This window comes from Myxine glutinosa, chromosome 14 (genome assembly GCF_964187855.1).
Source record: "Myxine glutinosa chromosome 14, kmMyxGlut1.1, whole genome shotgun sequence".
NCBI classification, from domain to species: Eukaryota; Metazoa; Chordata; class Myxini; order Myxiniformes; family Myxinidae; genus Myxine; species Myxine glutinosa.
In genome coordinates, this window is record NC_136274.1 from 84,199,252 (window position 1) to 84,214,928 (window position 15,677).

The following is a 15,677-nucleotide window of genomic DNA, read 5'->3' on the forward strand; positions in this document are numbered from 1 at the left end:
ATCATTTGACCAATCTTTAACTCCACATTAATTAAATCTTATATTTGACCAATCTTCAACTCATTAATTAAATCTTACATTTGACCAATCTTCAACTCCTCATTAATTAAATCTTACATTTGACCAATCTTCAACTCATTAATTAAATCTTACATTTGACCAATCTTTAACTCCACATTAATTAAATCTTATATTTGACCAATCTTCAACTCATTAATTAAATCTTACATTTGACCAATCTTCAACTCCTCATTAATTAAATCTTACATTTGACCAATCTTCAACTCCATATTAATTAAATCTTACATTTGACCAATCTTCAACTACACATTAATTAAATCTTACATTTGACCAATCTTCAACTACACATTAATTAAATCTTACATTTGACCAATCTTCAACTCATTAATTAAATCTTACATTTGACCAATCTTCAACTACACATTAATTAAATCTATCATTTGACCAATCTTCAACTCCACATTAATTAAATCTAACATTTGACCAATCTTCAACTCCATATTAATTAAATCTAACATTTGACCTTTTGAAAAATTGTGCTATAAAGTATGCTGCTTTTGGCCCCATCTCGATGGTGAAGAATCACTTCTATATTTCTAGTATCCGGATTGCCGGATCTTCACAAAATCTAATCAATTGTCCTTGTCAAATACCCAAGTTGTCCATGAAGTTTCATCCAAATCTGTCCATAACGTTTTGAGATACCCTGGTAATAGACAGACAGACAGAAAACCAAATATATTGTTACGGTTTCTGCGTGACCCTCCTGCCCTTACCAAGGGGAGATTAAGCCCCTTGTTCTTTTTGGGTCGGCGCAACCGAGAGACTTGAATCGCCCCTCCCGGGCAAACGCAGGGTAGGGTTCCGGGACGATGTTCGCACTTACCTAAGTACCTGCACCGCCGCGGAAGCGGGGAATCAAGCCTCGCACGAACCACGTGTGATTTGAGTACACCGAGCGGATTGCATACCACGTGGTCCATGCAGTTACCTTTGGTATTGGAACCCTATTAGAGCGGTTTTATTCGTACCATGCTTAGTCAATAGATGGAAGGGACGAGACGGTCGAATAAAGGAAGAACACAGGTTTAATTATTATTCACACTATTATGTACAAGGCGAAGAGACACAGAGCAGTCTTATACAGTCTTATACTTATCCCCAGACACGGGCCCGATCACACTCACAGGGGGAAATGAAGGGAGGATGATGTTCACGCGCTGACTTAGTCGTCCAGGAACGGCTTCGCCTGGCGTGGCTCTCCCCGGTCACAGCACGTCCCGCGATGAAGGCAAGCAGGCGGTGGGAGGGATCCATGCAGCGCGTCTCTCGAACAAAGGGCAGAGCAGGCAGGCGGGAGGGAAATGTACGCGTCTCTCGCCAGGCTTGGCGGTTTCTCTCAGCGCAATTAATTAACGGCGCTCTCTCACTCGCGTAACTCAATGGAGGTTCTGCCTCGAGCTCAACCGAGCGTTTAATTTGTAAGAGCGCTTTATAACTTGGCTCATGCTCATCTTCTCTCAGAACTCGTTCAACAAGCGCCTCTCCCATAACTTAGTTCAGCTCACCTCTCAGCAGAACTGTGGTGGGGGCTTTGCGCAACGGGTTATATTGCCAACCCCCTTAGCTCTCTCGGATGTTCTAACCACGCCTTGTGACGCAGTGCTGCAGCCACTCCCTTCGAGCCCTGATTGGCGGCTCGCTCTTACCGTCGGCTTCTCCTCCGCCCTCCTTCGGTCTTGCCTCGACTTGCCAGGCCTGCCTCGTGTTAATTTGCGCCAAAAGCCAAAGGCGGCATAAGGCAATGAAAGGACCTAACTCTCATTATTCTACTCAACGCAAAACTAACACAGGAAAAGGACTATGCTTACACATACTAAGAAATAACTGAACTATCGCGAGGCTACGTGTTGTAGTGTGACTAAACTATGAGGGGGAAATTAACCTTTATTGTACAAACTCAAAACCGCAACAATATAGATAGGAGTGAAAACGTAACCTCCATCCACCTTCAGTGTTGGTGCTAACTTCTCCAAATGAAAGTGTCCAAAACTGAACACAATATTCTAGATGAGACCTCATTAAATTTCTTCACAGTGTTACCGCTACCTCTTTTCATTTGTAATTTATCCCTCTGCGAATGCAACATAAAACCCTATTTGCTACGACGACCCCCAGATCCTTCTGCTGTATCACACGCTCCAAAATTTGCCCCATTGCGTTATATACTCTCTTTTTTTTCAATATTCGTTCCCTTCCTCAGCACATCTGTGTATGTAAAACTACATCTGCCAATCTTTTTCACAATCTATAAAGGCATCTAGAATTTCCTGAATCTGATCATGCACTCACTGCTATCTACCTTAATTCCAAGCTTTGCTTCATCTGCATATTTTGAAAGCCGACTCTTCGCCCCAATGTCCAAATCATTGATGTTAAATATGACTAATAACCATCCTCGTACTGATCCCTCAGGTACCCCACTACTTGCATCCTCACATTCACAGCCACTCTTTGCTTCCTCGTACAAAGCCAGATTCCAATGCACTTAGCTGCTCCACCAGCCACTCCGCAAGCTCTCGCCTTATCTACCAGCCTTTTAATTCAACCGTTATCCCCAGTGTCCGGTGCTTGAGGGAAAGTGATGTGTTCATGCAGCGCATTGGAAATTAAAGTGGATTGATTGAATATTTGTGAGATGCAGTATCTGGCTTGTGGTGTTTTTACCTCTGCCACCGAAGATGGATGGAGGTTGTGTTTTCACCCCTGTCTGTCTGTCTGTCTGTCTGTTTGTTTGTGAACAAGTGGTGGATGGATTCGGACAATTTGGTCCGAATCCATCCATTCGGACAATTTGGTCCGAATGATTTCATTTTGGTGAAGATCTGGATAGTATAATTTTTTAAAGTGATTCTTCACCATTGGGAGATGAGGCCAAAAACGATATATTTAGAAGAATGTCTCAAAAATTTATGGACGGATTGGGGCGAAATTTGGTGGCGAGGTTGCGTTTGTGACAAGGACGAAATGATTCGATTTTGGTGACGATCCGGATTTGGATCTGAGAATTATTTATGTGATTCTTCACCAATCGGAAATAGGGCCAAAAACTATATATATATAGCATGATATTTCAAATGGTTGTGGACGGATTCGGACAACACCTGGACAGGTTGGTGGTGTGACAAGGACGAAATGATGAGATTTTGGTGAAGATCCGGATCCGGATGCGGATCAGATAATTTTTGAAGTGATTTTTTACCATTGAGTGATAGGACTAAAAAGTTCTGCACGGATTTGGACGAAACTTGGTGGATGAGTTGGGTGTGTGACAAGGAAGAATCAATTCGTTTCTGGTGAAGATATGAATATGGATTCCGATACGAGAACTATTACATTTTAAAAGTGATTCTTCACCATTGAGAGATCGGGTGAAAAGCGATAAATAACATGATATTTAAAAAAAGTTATGGATGAGTTATGACTAAACGTGGGGGACGAGTTGGGCAGGTGACAAGAACAAGCCGATTAGATTTTGGTTCAGGTCCGTATCCGGATCCGGCCTATCATTGGGATACAAAACAAACTCTTCAGCCTGGTGGAGGTATGCTCTCTGCCGAGTGCTGTTATAGTTCTTATTGATTTTGATCATCAAATCTATATACTGTACATTGTTGTTTATGGTAGTGACTTGAACATGACAACCTCTTGAGTAACATGACCCCACATCTAGCTTACACGGCCAGACCTTGTTAGATTGAACTTTCTGTAAAGGTCTTGAGGCTGTGTTGGTGTGCCCACCTTTCTGCAGGGATCCGTGGCGATAGCTGGTGGCATGGTTCAATGGCTTAGAGACAACCTCGGAATCATCGACTCCTCAGATGACCTTGGTATGTGAGTTAAGGGAAAAAATACCTTTGGTGATTGGTAGAGCACTGTCTAGCCTGAGTGTGGCCTCAAGAACCGAGTTTGAATCCACATTGGCATTCATCTCAGATGACTTGATTGCGTCACCTGATGCTTGCTTTGTGGATAAATGTCGAGTTGACAACATTGTTTAATAACGTGAGCTATTCCAAGGATGCATGTATTTATGTCACCCACAGAACGGCTGGCTGCACAGGCCGGAGCATCATGTGGCTGCTATTTTGTCCCTGCCTTTTCTGGCCTGTATGCACCATATTGGGATCCCAGTGCACGGGGGTAAGATTTGTGTCTTGGATTATAAGGTGCATCGGCATTTGTTGATTATCCTCCACAATTACGAGTTATGATCAAGCTTTGCAAAACCGTCGGTGATTGACATGGATGCCAGGTGCTGCATCTCAGATCACACACTCTTTTGTATTAGACTCAAAGCTGACTGTCTTATTTCTTTACATTGATTTGTAAATGTAGTTTTGTTATTTTTGACGTTCTTTTGAAGATTAGGCCACCTGGGCTGAGTAATAAATGTAGGTAACTTCAATGTGAGCAATTGGGCTTGCGTGCCGGTATAAAAAACAAATTTCTGCTTGGAGGCCACCGCCACTAAGATATGGAGCATGATGGTAGCCTCTGATACTTGGATTCATTGTGCATCTGGCTAAGTATTTGAGTATCAATAGTAAATTTGACTTTGATGAGGTTTTGAAAATGGTTTTTTAGAGGTTTTGAAATGCATGACTTTGATGCAAACAAGTCAGGAGACGACGATGGTTCACGAGCGAGCGGTATTCAATGAAAATTTGACCTTTGTGACCTTCAAAGGTCAAAGGTCGAAGATTCTGAAATTTGTTGGAAAACTTGTATTTCATGATGTATGTGATAATATAAGATCATGTATGACATTTCAGGAAGCGAACAATGTAATAAAACCATCAAAAATCGACTTTTCTAAATTTCGCGACCTTGTGACCATGACCTTGGGGCGAAAATGAAAAATCGAGCTCTGTGGGGCTAGACACATGACATTGGCCGAACCAAATACCGAAACCCCTGTCAGATTCCACCAAACCCCTCGGAGAAGATGTAGCTTGAACTCGATTACCCCCTAAAAAGACATCTTTTTCGCACGTGGCTCCGCCCACAATGGGCGCAATACGCCCACTCCAGGCAGGACACAACTAGATCATTATATAAACCTCCCACCCAAGTTTCATCGAGATCGGATGATATGATATCAGGTAGTTATGCTGCAGACAGACAGACAGACACACCCATGACGAATATAGTGGTCACTCTGTTTGATAACTCGTGAACCAATAACAGCTGCCATTTTCATTACAGCTGCACGTGTAGGCCTAAAGTAAAGAATTTCTCATTGTTTTAATCACACCAGTGGGCCCGTTGGTCCATTGGACCAAATTTTCAATCTTGCAGGGTCTACAAGGTATTTTGGGTCTTTTAGGTCCTTTGCGTCCTTTGCGTCTTTTGGGTTTTTTGCATCCTCGCGGTCTTTTGCATCCTCGGGGTCTTTTGAATCCTCGGGGTCTTTTGAATCCTCGATGGCTTTTGAATCCTCGGTGGCTTTTGGGTCCTCGGTCTTTTAGGTCCTTTGGGGTCTTTTGGGTCTTTTAGGGCCTCAGGTATTTTGTTGTTTTTTGGGTCCGCTAGGTATTTTGGTTCTTTTGGGGTATTTTGGGTCATCGGGGACTTTGGAGTCTTGAGGGTATTTCGGGGGTTTTTAAAGGGCCTTCAAAGGTCGAAGGGGTCTCAGAAGTCTAAAGGGTTAAAAGATACATTTCAATGGTACATAATGAATAAATAGACACAAAAAGCATTACACGCACACACACGCACACAACTCATCCATTTACCGTAGATATGCAACAGAGAGATGTCAGTGGAGTGAACTGCAAGCTGCGGTATGAAATTGATTTTGAGAGATAGATGATAGCTACTGATTGAATGACTGTTTTGTTATTGTCTAATCGTTTTCTTGATCCACTTTCACCTGTTTTCACTCCTTTATGTCTTTGTTCTTCCTTTTCTTCGCAAGGATAATCTGTGGGCTCACTCGGCACACCAACAAGTCGCACATCGCCTTCGCAACAATGGAGGCTGTTTGTTTTCAGACAGGGGAGGTGAGGCGCCAACCTCCACACTTCAACCAGGAACATGGAAACTTTCAGAGATCTGCACATTTTCATATAAATCTGCTCTGGAACATTTTCTCAGCAGGATGTGATGTAATAACATCAGAAACCACTGGTATTTCCATTATTGTTTGGAGAGTTGCAGAAGGAGGATAAAACGAGAAAATGAGGACATGGGTGGATGATAGGAGAGCGAGGTGGGAAGTGTGGGGACTGGAGGGAGAGAAGGTTGGAAGTATATTGGAGCAGGGGTGAGTTGGGGTGGATGTTTTCTTGAACTAAGAGCCATATATTTATTGTTTATATAATAATAATATTACTATTTTTACGTTTGTCTGGGGATAGGCAATGATTACCTTAGTCCAGGTAGAATTGCATAGGTAGTGTGCTCCAATTGTTGTAAAGAAGAAGAAGAAACCATGTATCAAAAGTAGGAAATTCGTTTCGACCGGATGTCGTGTAAGCGCATATCTTCGTTCCCATCATGAGGGGTGGGGTTATGTTAATTAGTTAGGGATTATGAGTAATTAATCCCCTGTATGTAATGGCCTCTGTTATTTTTCCTCTGTTACTTATGGCAACGCAGCACACACACCCAGCAAGAAATTGCGCATTTATAACACTAAATAAAACCAACCGGAAACAGGACATTGAGCACTACCACTGATACCACCGACCTGTGATCACAAAGGCCGGCAAGGTCCGTATGGCCACGCCCTGAAGAACAATGGTTGGTCCGGGATTGAATGGAGCAAGGACTGCTAAGGTGGGACTATGGGATTGGTGGAGCAGGCACGGATGACGTCAGAGGCTTGAGTACAAAGGAATTGGAGGGTGGACATCTTGTCTCTTTGGTCCTGGAGGTGTTGGTGGAAGGCGGACACATTTGCGTGCTCTCGTTTTTTGGGTTTGGTGGTGAGCGGTCGTCTCCCCAACATTTTGTCCACTTCTTGACTTCCTCTTGGCTGTCCTTCTTGACTTCCTCGCATCTTCTGGCTTTGGCGGTGAACGGTCATGGTTTGATATCTCGCTCTGCTTCGGGAGTTCACGGCGAGTGGTCGGAGTTCATAGCACTTCTGTGCGAGGGGGATTCATTGACGAGCACGTGAACATTTTGTAGCGCTCATGCGCTGAGAGACGTGAGTGCTGGTGAGGCGGACGACGAGGACGAGCGTGGCTGAGTGAACGAGGGCGTGCGGAGGCTGTTTTCCCACCAAGGCGGGTGCCGCGTCTGGATTGCGCGCTCGGGGCCTGGACGTCTCCTGACGAGGTTCAAGAGCAACTCGGAGCTAAGTGCCCACGAAACACACACATATTTATTTTCCAGTTATTTTTCTCCTTTGTCTGTATACGGGTCTGTGTGGGGACATCCCATTTAGGAATTAGTTTTTATCGTGCATTATTTTTTTTACCGGTATTGCTTTAATGAAACCGGTATTTTTGTACATTTTAAATCGGTGTCGGTTTTCAATTAATAATTTTCGTAGGGTCAAAGACTGCCGGTGGGATCCGTGAAGGTAAGTTCGTCATTCTCTTTTCCCTCATGTGTAACGAAGGTATGCCATCGGATTGAACGCCTTGGAGTTGAAGCTCGTTTGGTCATCCGTGTTGCCCTGCGGTGTTCACTACAGGGTAGAGACACGGCAATATTATATAGCACATAGAACACGATAAAACGTCTCCATGCGGCCATTGCTCCTTCCATAAAAGCCACTATAAAAAATACAAAACTGAAATACATGATCTACATCGGATATGCAATTTTAAGAAGATTTGCTTTCAATTGATTCATGAATCTGTCCAGTGATTATTTGACTCTCATAGTTATGGGCCTCAGCCCATCTGAAGTTGAATCGTATCATACACAGATTTAATTTAATGCGTTTTCTTCAGATTTTTGAGGCCATGAAACAGGACAGTGGCAACATCTTAGCGTTGCTACAGGTTGATGGAGGAATGACGTCATCGAACCTCCTTTTACAGCTACAAGCAGACATCCTTGGAATCCCGGTCGGTAAGTTCCCAGTGAATGTAGACCCAGTCGGTAATACCTCCCTCCTCTCTGGGACTATAGGCCTGGTTATAGAGCCCCTCACACTCATCCCAAACCATCTCTCCAAGTCCATTGGCTTGATCGACGACCCTGATTCCCTTTTCCGAGACTGTAAGCACTGTTGTTTTACATGATTTCCTATCATATCTTTGGCAGCACGACCCTCAATCACTGAAACAACTTCCTTGGGGGCAGCCATAGCAGCTGGCATGGCAGAAGGCATCGGAGTCTGGCACATGGAACAGATAGACCAGCTTGATGTCACTTTTGAAACTTTCAACCCTCAGGTTGCTCCAGAGGGTACGACTATGTTTTTTAAAATTAATTTTGTTTTATTGTATGCAGAGTTGAGGCTCATGTAAGAGCTCATACATTAAATGCGAAAACATGCATGGACACATAAAACATACAATTAAGGGAGTGGGAGACAAGAGACGAGGGGAGAGAGAGGGAAGCACAACAACAGTAGAGAATAGGGACGTCGGTAGATCTGTGGAAGGGAGAGGGCTGGGCAGGTGCGGGGTGGAGGGGGCGGGGTGGGGGTAGATGGCATAAAACAAATGAACGCCACCAGGAATTTCAGGAATGAAGTCGGAGATTGAAAGAGGAGGATTTGGGGTGTTTTAACAGGGGTAGAATATCAAGGTTTTGGAAGGGGGAAGATAAGAGATGGTGGTGAACAGCTGTTTTAAAGACCTGGAGGGAGTAGTGGGATTGAAGAGAGTGTGGGAGTTTGTTCCAGAGGCAGGAGAAAAGAGGAATGAAAGAGTGAAGGTGAGCAGAGCGTCTTGATTTTGGTAGTTTCACCAGAAGAGGGTTTCTGGCAGATCTTGTGCGTCCTGCAGGAATATTTGGGGGACAGAGCACAGACAGAGCAGGGGGAGTGTCGAAGATGTACACAGATTGAATGTCCGCACACACCAAGAACATTTATCGAATATTTATTATTTGGAGAAGATTCACTTGATTATACGAGGATTACCACAAAAAATAGCAGTACACTACACCGGCATATACGACCAGAGACTCAGCACATTTCAAGAAAAACTTCTGCCCGACTCAGTTGAACTTAGTTCTTTTATAGCTTTTAATAATAATAATAATAATAATAAAGGAGTTATATAGCCCCATCAAGCAGAGTTAACGACCCTCATGGCGCTTTACATTATCATGCAATTGCACACACACCACACAAACATACACACACACACACACACACACACCTTCACTCTTGCCCTATTCCTCTCCCTCCCCATTCAAAACCCACAGATGTGTACTCCCCCTCCTCCTCCCCTCCCTCCCCCGCACATGTACACAGGCATACTCTCGATCTCTGTCCCACCTCAAACCAAAGGGAAAACAGGACTTAGACTTTGAAAGACTTGTGAAACAGATAGGTTTTGAGGGGGGTTTTAAAGGCAGGAAGAGAGTCAACATGTCGAACAGAGGAAGGCAAGTCATTCCAGAGCAGAGGTGCAGCAAAGGAAAAGGATTTCTCACCAAACGACTTGGTGCTGGTGCGCGGCGGCTCGAAGGTCATAGAGTCGTCGCTTGAACGAAGCCGTCGCTGAGGTTCATAGAGAGTGAGCAAATCGGAGAGATCGGGACGTCCCGTTCCACACAATGATTTATAACATAGTGTGCAAATTTTGAGGTGTGCAAAACATAGTGTGCAAAATCGCTTTTCTGCGAAAAAGAAAAATTCCTGAAGTCTTGAGTTCGGAGGGGTCAGGGTTTTGAGACAGTTTGGTGCCCATAGGCACGGTAGAACATCTGTTTAACATTTCAACACAGGCCATAAAGATAAGTTGCCTTAGATGAAAGAGTGTAGACGTGGTGTTTTCATCATGCTAGCACCTACTGGAGACTCTATCTGGTCTTGTCTGACAAAACAGCTTCGTTCGCCTTTTGTATATTTCTTTCTTGTACAGATTATCAATGTAAACTTTACTCCTATAAGTATTCCTAAGCACAGCAAACACACATTTTCTATGACTGATAATGCAGATTGATCAAACATTTATCACTGAAATATATCACTTCATTTTTATTGGCAATATATATATATCTATACAGTCACATGAAAAAGCAAGTACACCCCATGTACAGTTTTGACTTTTTCAACATATTTCAACATACAGCTTCTTTTTTTTCTTTTCTTTTTTTTGTATACAAGATCGAGGCTCGTGAAAGAGCTAACATTAATCGCACAAAAAGTCAAACCGACACACAAAACACAAAAAACAAGGGGAGCGGCAGACAAGATGGGGAGAGAGGGAGAGGGGAGAGAGAGGAGAGGGGGAAGGACACAAACACAACATTTGAGAGCTGTTAGGGTGAGGGTTATATATGGTTAGGGTGGGTATATGTCATATAATTGGCTTGCTTGTTCTGGCAAGGATTTCATCTTCATTTCAACAATATTGATAGATAAAGGTGATATAACATAACAAATATCATGAAACATTTACATTTTGTCGTTTTGTATAATTTAAATAAACATAAATGCAAATTTCCCATGTGGAAAAAGTAAGTACACCCCTACATTTATCACTACTTCAAATACCGAAAATTGGAATCGGGTGCACCAGCTCAGGTGCAAATGATTAGTACATTGTTATAGAGGATCTTGGAGGAACCTGTCTTATTTAAACCTCAGACATTTCGTTTGGTTGCTCTTTGTTGTTGAAGTGTGTGGCGTCACCATGCCGAGATCAAAAGAGCTCTCTGAGACCTTCAGAAAGAAGGTTATAGATGCCTACGGGTCTGGGAAGGGATCTAAAAAGATCTCCAAACAATTTGAAATCAATCATTTGACTACAAGTGGAGAAGATTCCAAACAACTGCCAACTTGTTCAGGCCAGGCCGCCCCAGCAAGTTCAGCCCGAGAGCAGACCGCAAGATGCTGAAAGAAGTCTCTACGAACCCCAGAATGTCATCACGGGACCTGCAGGTAGCTAGCTCTTGCCACTGTTGATGTCAAAGTGCGTGAGTCTACCATTAGAAAGAGGCTGCACGAATTTGATCTACATGGGAGGTATGCCAGGAGGAAACCTTTGCTGTCCAGAAAGAACATCAGGGCAAGACTAAAGTTTGCCAATGAACACCTAGGCAAAGACCAGCACTTCTGGAACAATGTGCTCTGGACAGATGAGTCAAAGGTAGAGCTATTTGGCCACAGTACCAGAAGACATGTTTGGCGAAAACCAAAGACAGCATTTGACCACAAGAACCTGATACCAACTGTAAAGCATGGTGGTGGAAATATTATGGTTTGGGGCAGCTTTGCTGCATCAGGGCCTGGGCAGCTCACCATCATAGAATCCACTATGAATTATTCATTGTACCAGAGGGTGCTTGAGGATAATGTGAGGCCATCTGTCGGAAAGTTGAAGCTCAACCGGAGGCGGACCTTGCAACATGACAATGACCCTAAACATACCAGTAAATCCACCAAGGAATGGCTGAAAAGAAAGAAATGGAGGGTTCTGGAATGGCCAAGTCAAAGCCCGGATCTAAATCCCATCGAGATGTTGTGGGGGGATTTGAAACGAGCTGTGCATGCAAGAAACCCCTCAAACATCGCACAGCTGAAAGAATTCTGCATGGAGGAGTGGGCAAAAATTTCTCCCAGTCGATGTCAGAGACTGTGAGACAGTTATAAGAAATGCCTACTTGAGGTTGTTTCTGCCAAAGGGGCCAATACCACCTATTAGAGCCAAGGGTGTACTTACTTTTTCCACATGCGAAATTTGCATTTATGTTTATTTAAATTATACAATGGACTACAAAATGTAAATGTTTCATGATATTTGTTATATTATATCACCTTTATCTATCAATATTGTTGAAATGAAGATAACATAGCTGTATGTTGAAATATGTTGAAAAAGTCAAAACTTTACATGGGGTGTACTTACTTTTTCCACATGCGAAATTTGCATTTATGTTTATTTAAATTGTACAATGGACTACAAAATGTAAATGTTTCATGATATTTGTTATATTATATCACCTTTATCTATCAATATTGTTGAAATGAAGATAAAATAGCTGTATGTTGAAATATGTTGAAAAAGTCAAAACTTTACATGGGGTGTACTTACTTTTTCATGTGACTGTATAATGTATATACTAGCGGTAACCCGTGAAAATCACTGGCATATATCGTGTTTATGTTCATACAAACTAACTTGTTAAGAAGTGATTATTACCATAAATCCACATATTTAACTTGGTGCAGCATTTTAGGTGCCTGCCGCTTTCTCGCTTCCTTTCAAAATAATTGTGTCAGTTGGCAACAGCATTCATTCTGGCGGATCTCCTGAATATTGCTTTGTATTCAACTGCAGTATTGTATCTTATAGTGTGGTTACTGGTAAGTATCCCCTTTACATTTCTGATCGCATTTATATTTGTATTAAAAGGCGTAGCACGCCTCTCGAGTCACTGCACGTCCGGCACACATAGGGACGTCTTATTCTTCTCCTCGGTATCAAGTGCAGCATCTCACTGCGTAAAACAAAATGGCGCGAGTTATTCAAAACTTTTCACTGATTTTCGGTTTTTATTCCACACTTATAGACATTTGGAGACATAGGTATGCTTATATGGAAGGGTTAGTCATAACTACATAGTATCACACATATCTTTGGGCGACAGGAGCAATAGCTGGAGAAAAGTTCCGATGACAAACTTCAGAAATAAGCGTTTTAATGATATATATATATATATATATACACAGACTTGGCATTTAATTTGGAATATTTTTTTTTTCTTGACGGGTTTACTTTCTTAGCTCAGTATATCAATCTGGTGAGTTTCTTTTACACTTTGGTGATTTATTTGTTAAAAGAACCATGTAACTGATTGTCTGTCGCAGCAAGAAGTCAACAACAGGATTATATCACAGGTGGCATGGCAAAATGTATGGACAGGTGCATTTGATGATTGGCTTCACAGTTGGGTATACAAGGGTTGTTGCAGTCTGTATTAGTGGAAAACAACTGCTGCACGTCTCCAAAAGTTATTGCCGCTTCCTCTGGAGATGGTCCGTCAACTCGACAATGCTGTTTCTCATGGAGTGGTGGCTTTACGAAATTACGGCATGAAACAGCGTGCTATTGCTCGGCAGTATGGCATCACTCAAGGTCAGGTGTCATAGATCCTGAAACGCAATGCTCAGAGGGGTGTCCCTACTCCAATACCGAGGCCAGGACGTCCCCGCAGAACCACAAGGAGGGATGATCGCCAGCTGCACCGGTTAGTCCACAATGGCCGTACCAAGTCAGCTAATCGGCTTAGGGCTGAGTGGCAGCAACTGACAAATGTGCCTGTATCCAGAAGGCCAGTCAACCAACGACTGGTTCAAGCAGGCTATCGTGCCAGGCGTCCCCTGAGAAAGCCACGCCTGACCAGACAACACCGCCAGCGCCGATTGCAGTGGGCCAGAGAGCACCTTCAATGGCAGCCAGGACACTGGAATCACCTGATCTTCAGTGACGAGTCTAGATTTCTGGTCTATCGTCAAGATGGCCGCGTCCGAGTGCGCAGACAAGTGCATGAAGCCTACAACAAAGATTGTATAGTGCCAAGAGTCCAAGCTGGAGGTGGTGGGGTGACCGTTTGGGCTGCTTTTCATGCAGGGGGCAAAACTGACCTGGTTGTTCTGAATGGAAACCTGAACCAGTTCAAGTACAGGGCCATTCTGGAAGAAACATTGCTTCTATTTGCTCGTGCAGCCTTTCGAGGAAACTTTGTCTTCCAAGATGACAATGCACGGCCTCATCATGCTTGCATGATCCAACACTTTCTTGCTGACCGTGGTGTAGAGCATATGGAGTGGCCTGCCATGTCCCCGGATATGAATCCGATAGAGAACTTGTGGGCAGAATTAACGCATCAAATCAACCACTTGGACCAGCAGCAGGCCATTGTCACTGCATGGCAAGCGATTCCTGTCCAAACCTTGGCAAATCTCGTGAACAGCATGCCTCGACGTGTACGTGCTCTCCTGAATGCTCGTGGGGGTTACACGAAGTACTGAACTGTAATTTTACTGTCCGTAATCCCAGTCGTAATTTAACTTTTGTTTTTGTTATGTCCCCGGAATTTTTGTTATGTCCCCGAAAAAAACTAATTTTTGGCTAATGTGCAAAATAAAGAGATACTTCTGGAAAACGTACAGAAGTTTAACACAGTACTGTCCATGAATTGAGTTCGATATCAGTTTCCATCACTTTCAAGGATCAATTTATTTGTTTCGAAATGTCAAATGTGGTTTTTGTTTCTTTTAAAGGTCACATTAACAAAATCTAGAATAATTTCAACATAACTTCAATGAACTTTTCGTTCTAAGACATCTTAAAAAGTAAGTTCACCCCCACAAAAAATATATTCCATATTAAATGCCAAGTCTGTGTACATATATATATATCTACTATATATATATATATATATATATATATATATATATATATATATATTGAAGACTATTATAATAACTGATGTCTTTGTCTTGATGTGAGGATTTAAACAATAGGTGGGAAGAGACCCAGCACACACCAATCAATAACCAATCAATCAATAATTCAATCAATTATCAATCAATAATTTAACCAATCAATAATTTTATTATTCTCATGAAAAGTATTCTTGCTTTCTTGCTTAGTGAGCTATTTTGTCATAATGATCGCATTTTTGTTGTATTACTTTGCAGAGAGCACATCACGCTTGCAGTTCTGGAGAAAAGCTGTTGAGCGATCTCGTGGATGGGAAACGACAATGGTGCAGACGAAGCGTAAGGATATACAAACCACTATTAATCTTGTTTACATGCAAAGCTGAATAGAACAGTGTTTGTCTGTCTGTATGTCCCCTGAAACGTACACCAATCAGAGCTGAGGATCTGGTCACATGACAGGGGTGATGTGATGTCATTATGGCGGCATGGCGGCTGACTCCGCACACCGCCATTTTGATTCCAATTTCATTCGGGCCGAACATATCATTGAACCTGTCATATATCACATTTTGCATGCTCTACCTTTGTTTTTCATTCAGTGTGAAACAAAAACAAGCAGATTGTTAAAATGATCATCAAATATCGAAAGCAATTGACGTTACGGATCTTCCAACGACACAGTACTTATAGGCCTTAGGCTTCATGCCTTCATTCCTCACCTTCAGTCCACTTCAGACAAATTAGCCAAGGTTTCTTAACACAGTAGTATTGTTTTCATAATAATAATAGCGTTAATACTAATAATATAGTAAATATAATTGTAACACTGCAATCCCTTTGTGGTTATTGCAAAGTTTATAGATTGAAGCGGTGTATGGTTGGTTCATTGTTGACTGAAACAGAATAAACCAGTGTCTCAATGCAAAAATAATTTAATACTTACATTTGCTAAATGGTATCTCCACCAAAGTCATACTATCCCCTTCAACTAAAGTATCAAACAAGCCCGGCTGCGCCGCTGTTAGACTTTCGGTCTTTGTTGTTATTTGTGTTTATTAGCTCG

General features: G+C 42.5%; 1 protein-coding gene across 2 annotated transcripts in view; it reads left to right on the forward strand.

The window, feature by feature from the left end:
- LOC137439999 (glycerol kinase) overlaps positions 1-15,677 on the forward strand; it is a 59,935-nt gene that overhangs the window by 41,580 nt on the left and 2,678 nt on the right. For both annotated transcript variants that reach the window (XM_068136345.2, XM_068136344.2), the window contains exons 13-18: positions 3,833-3,911; positions 4,128-4,224; positions 6,002-6,086; positions 7,992-8,112; positions 8,308-8,451; positions 14,870-14,950. In XM_068136345.2, the coding sequence (XP_067992446.2) occupies positions 3,833-3,911; positions 4,128-4,224; positions 6,002-6,086; positions 7,992-8,112; positions 8,308-8,451; positions 14,870-14,950 (607 nt within the window). The remainder of the gene's footprint in view (positions 1-3,832; positions 3,912-4,127; positions 4,225-6,001; positions 6,087-7,991; positions 8,113-8,307; positions 8,452-14,869; positions 14,951-15,677) is intronic.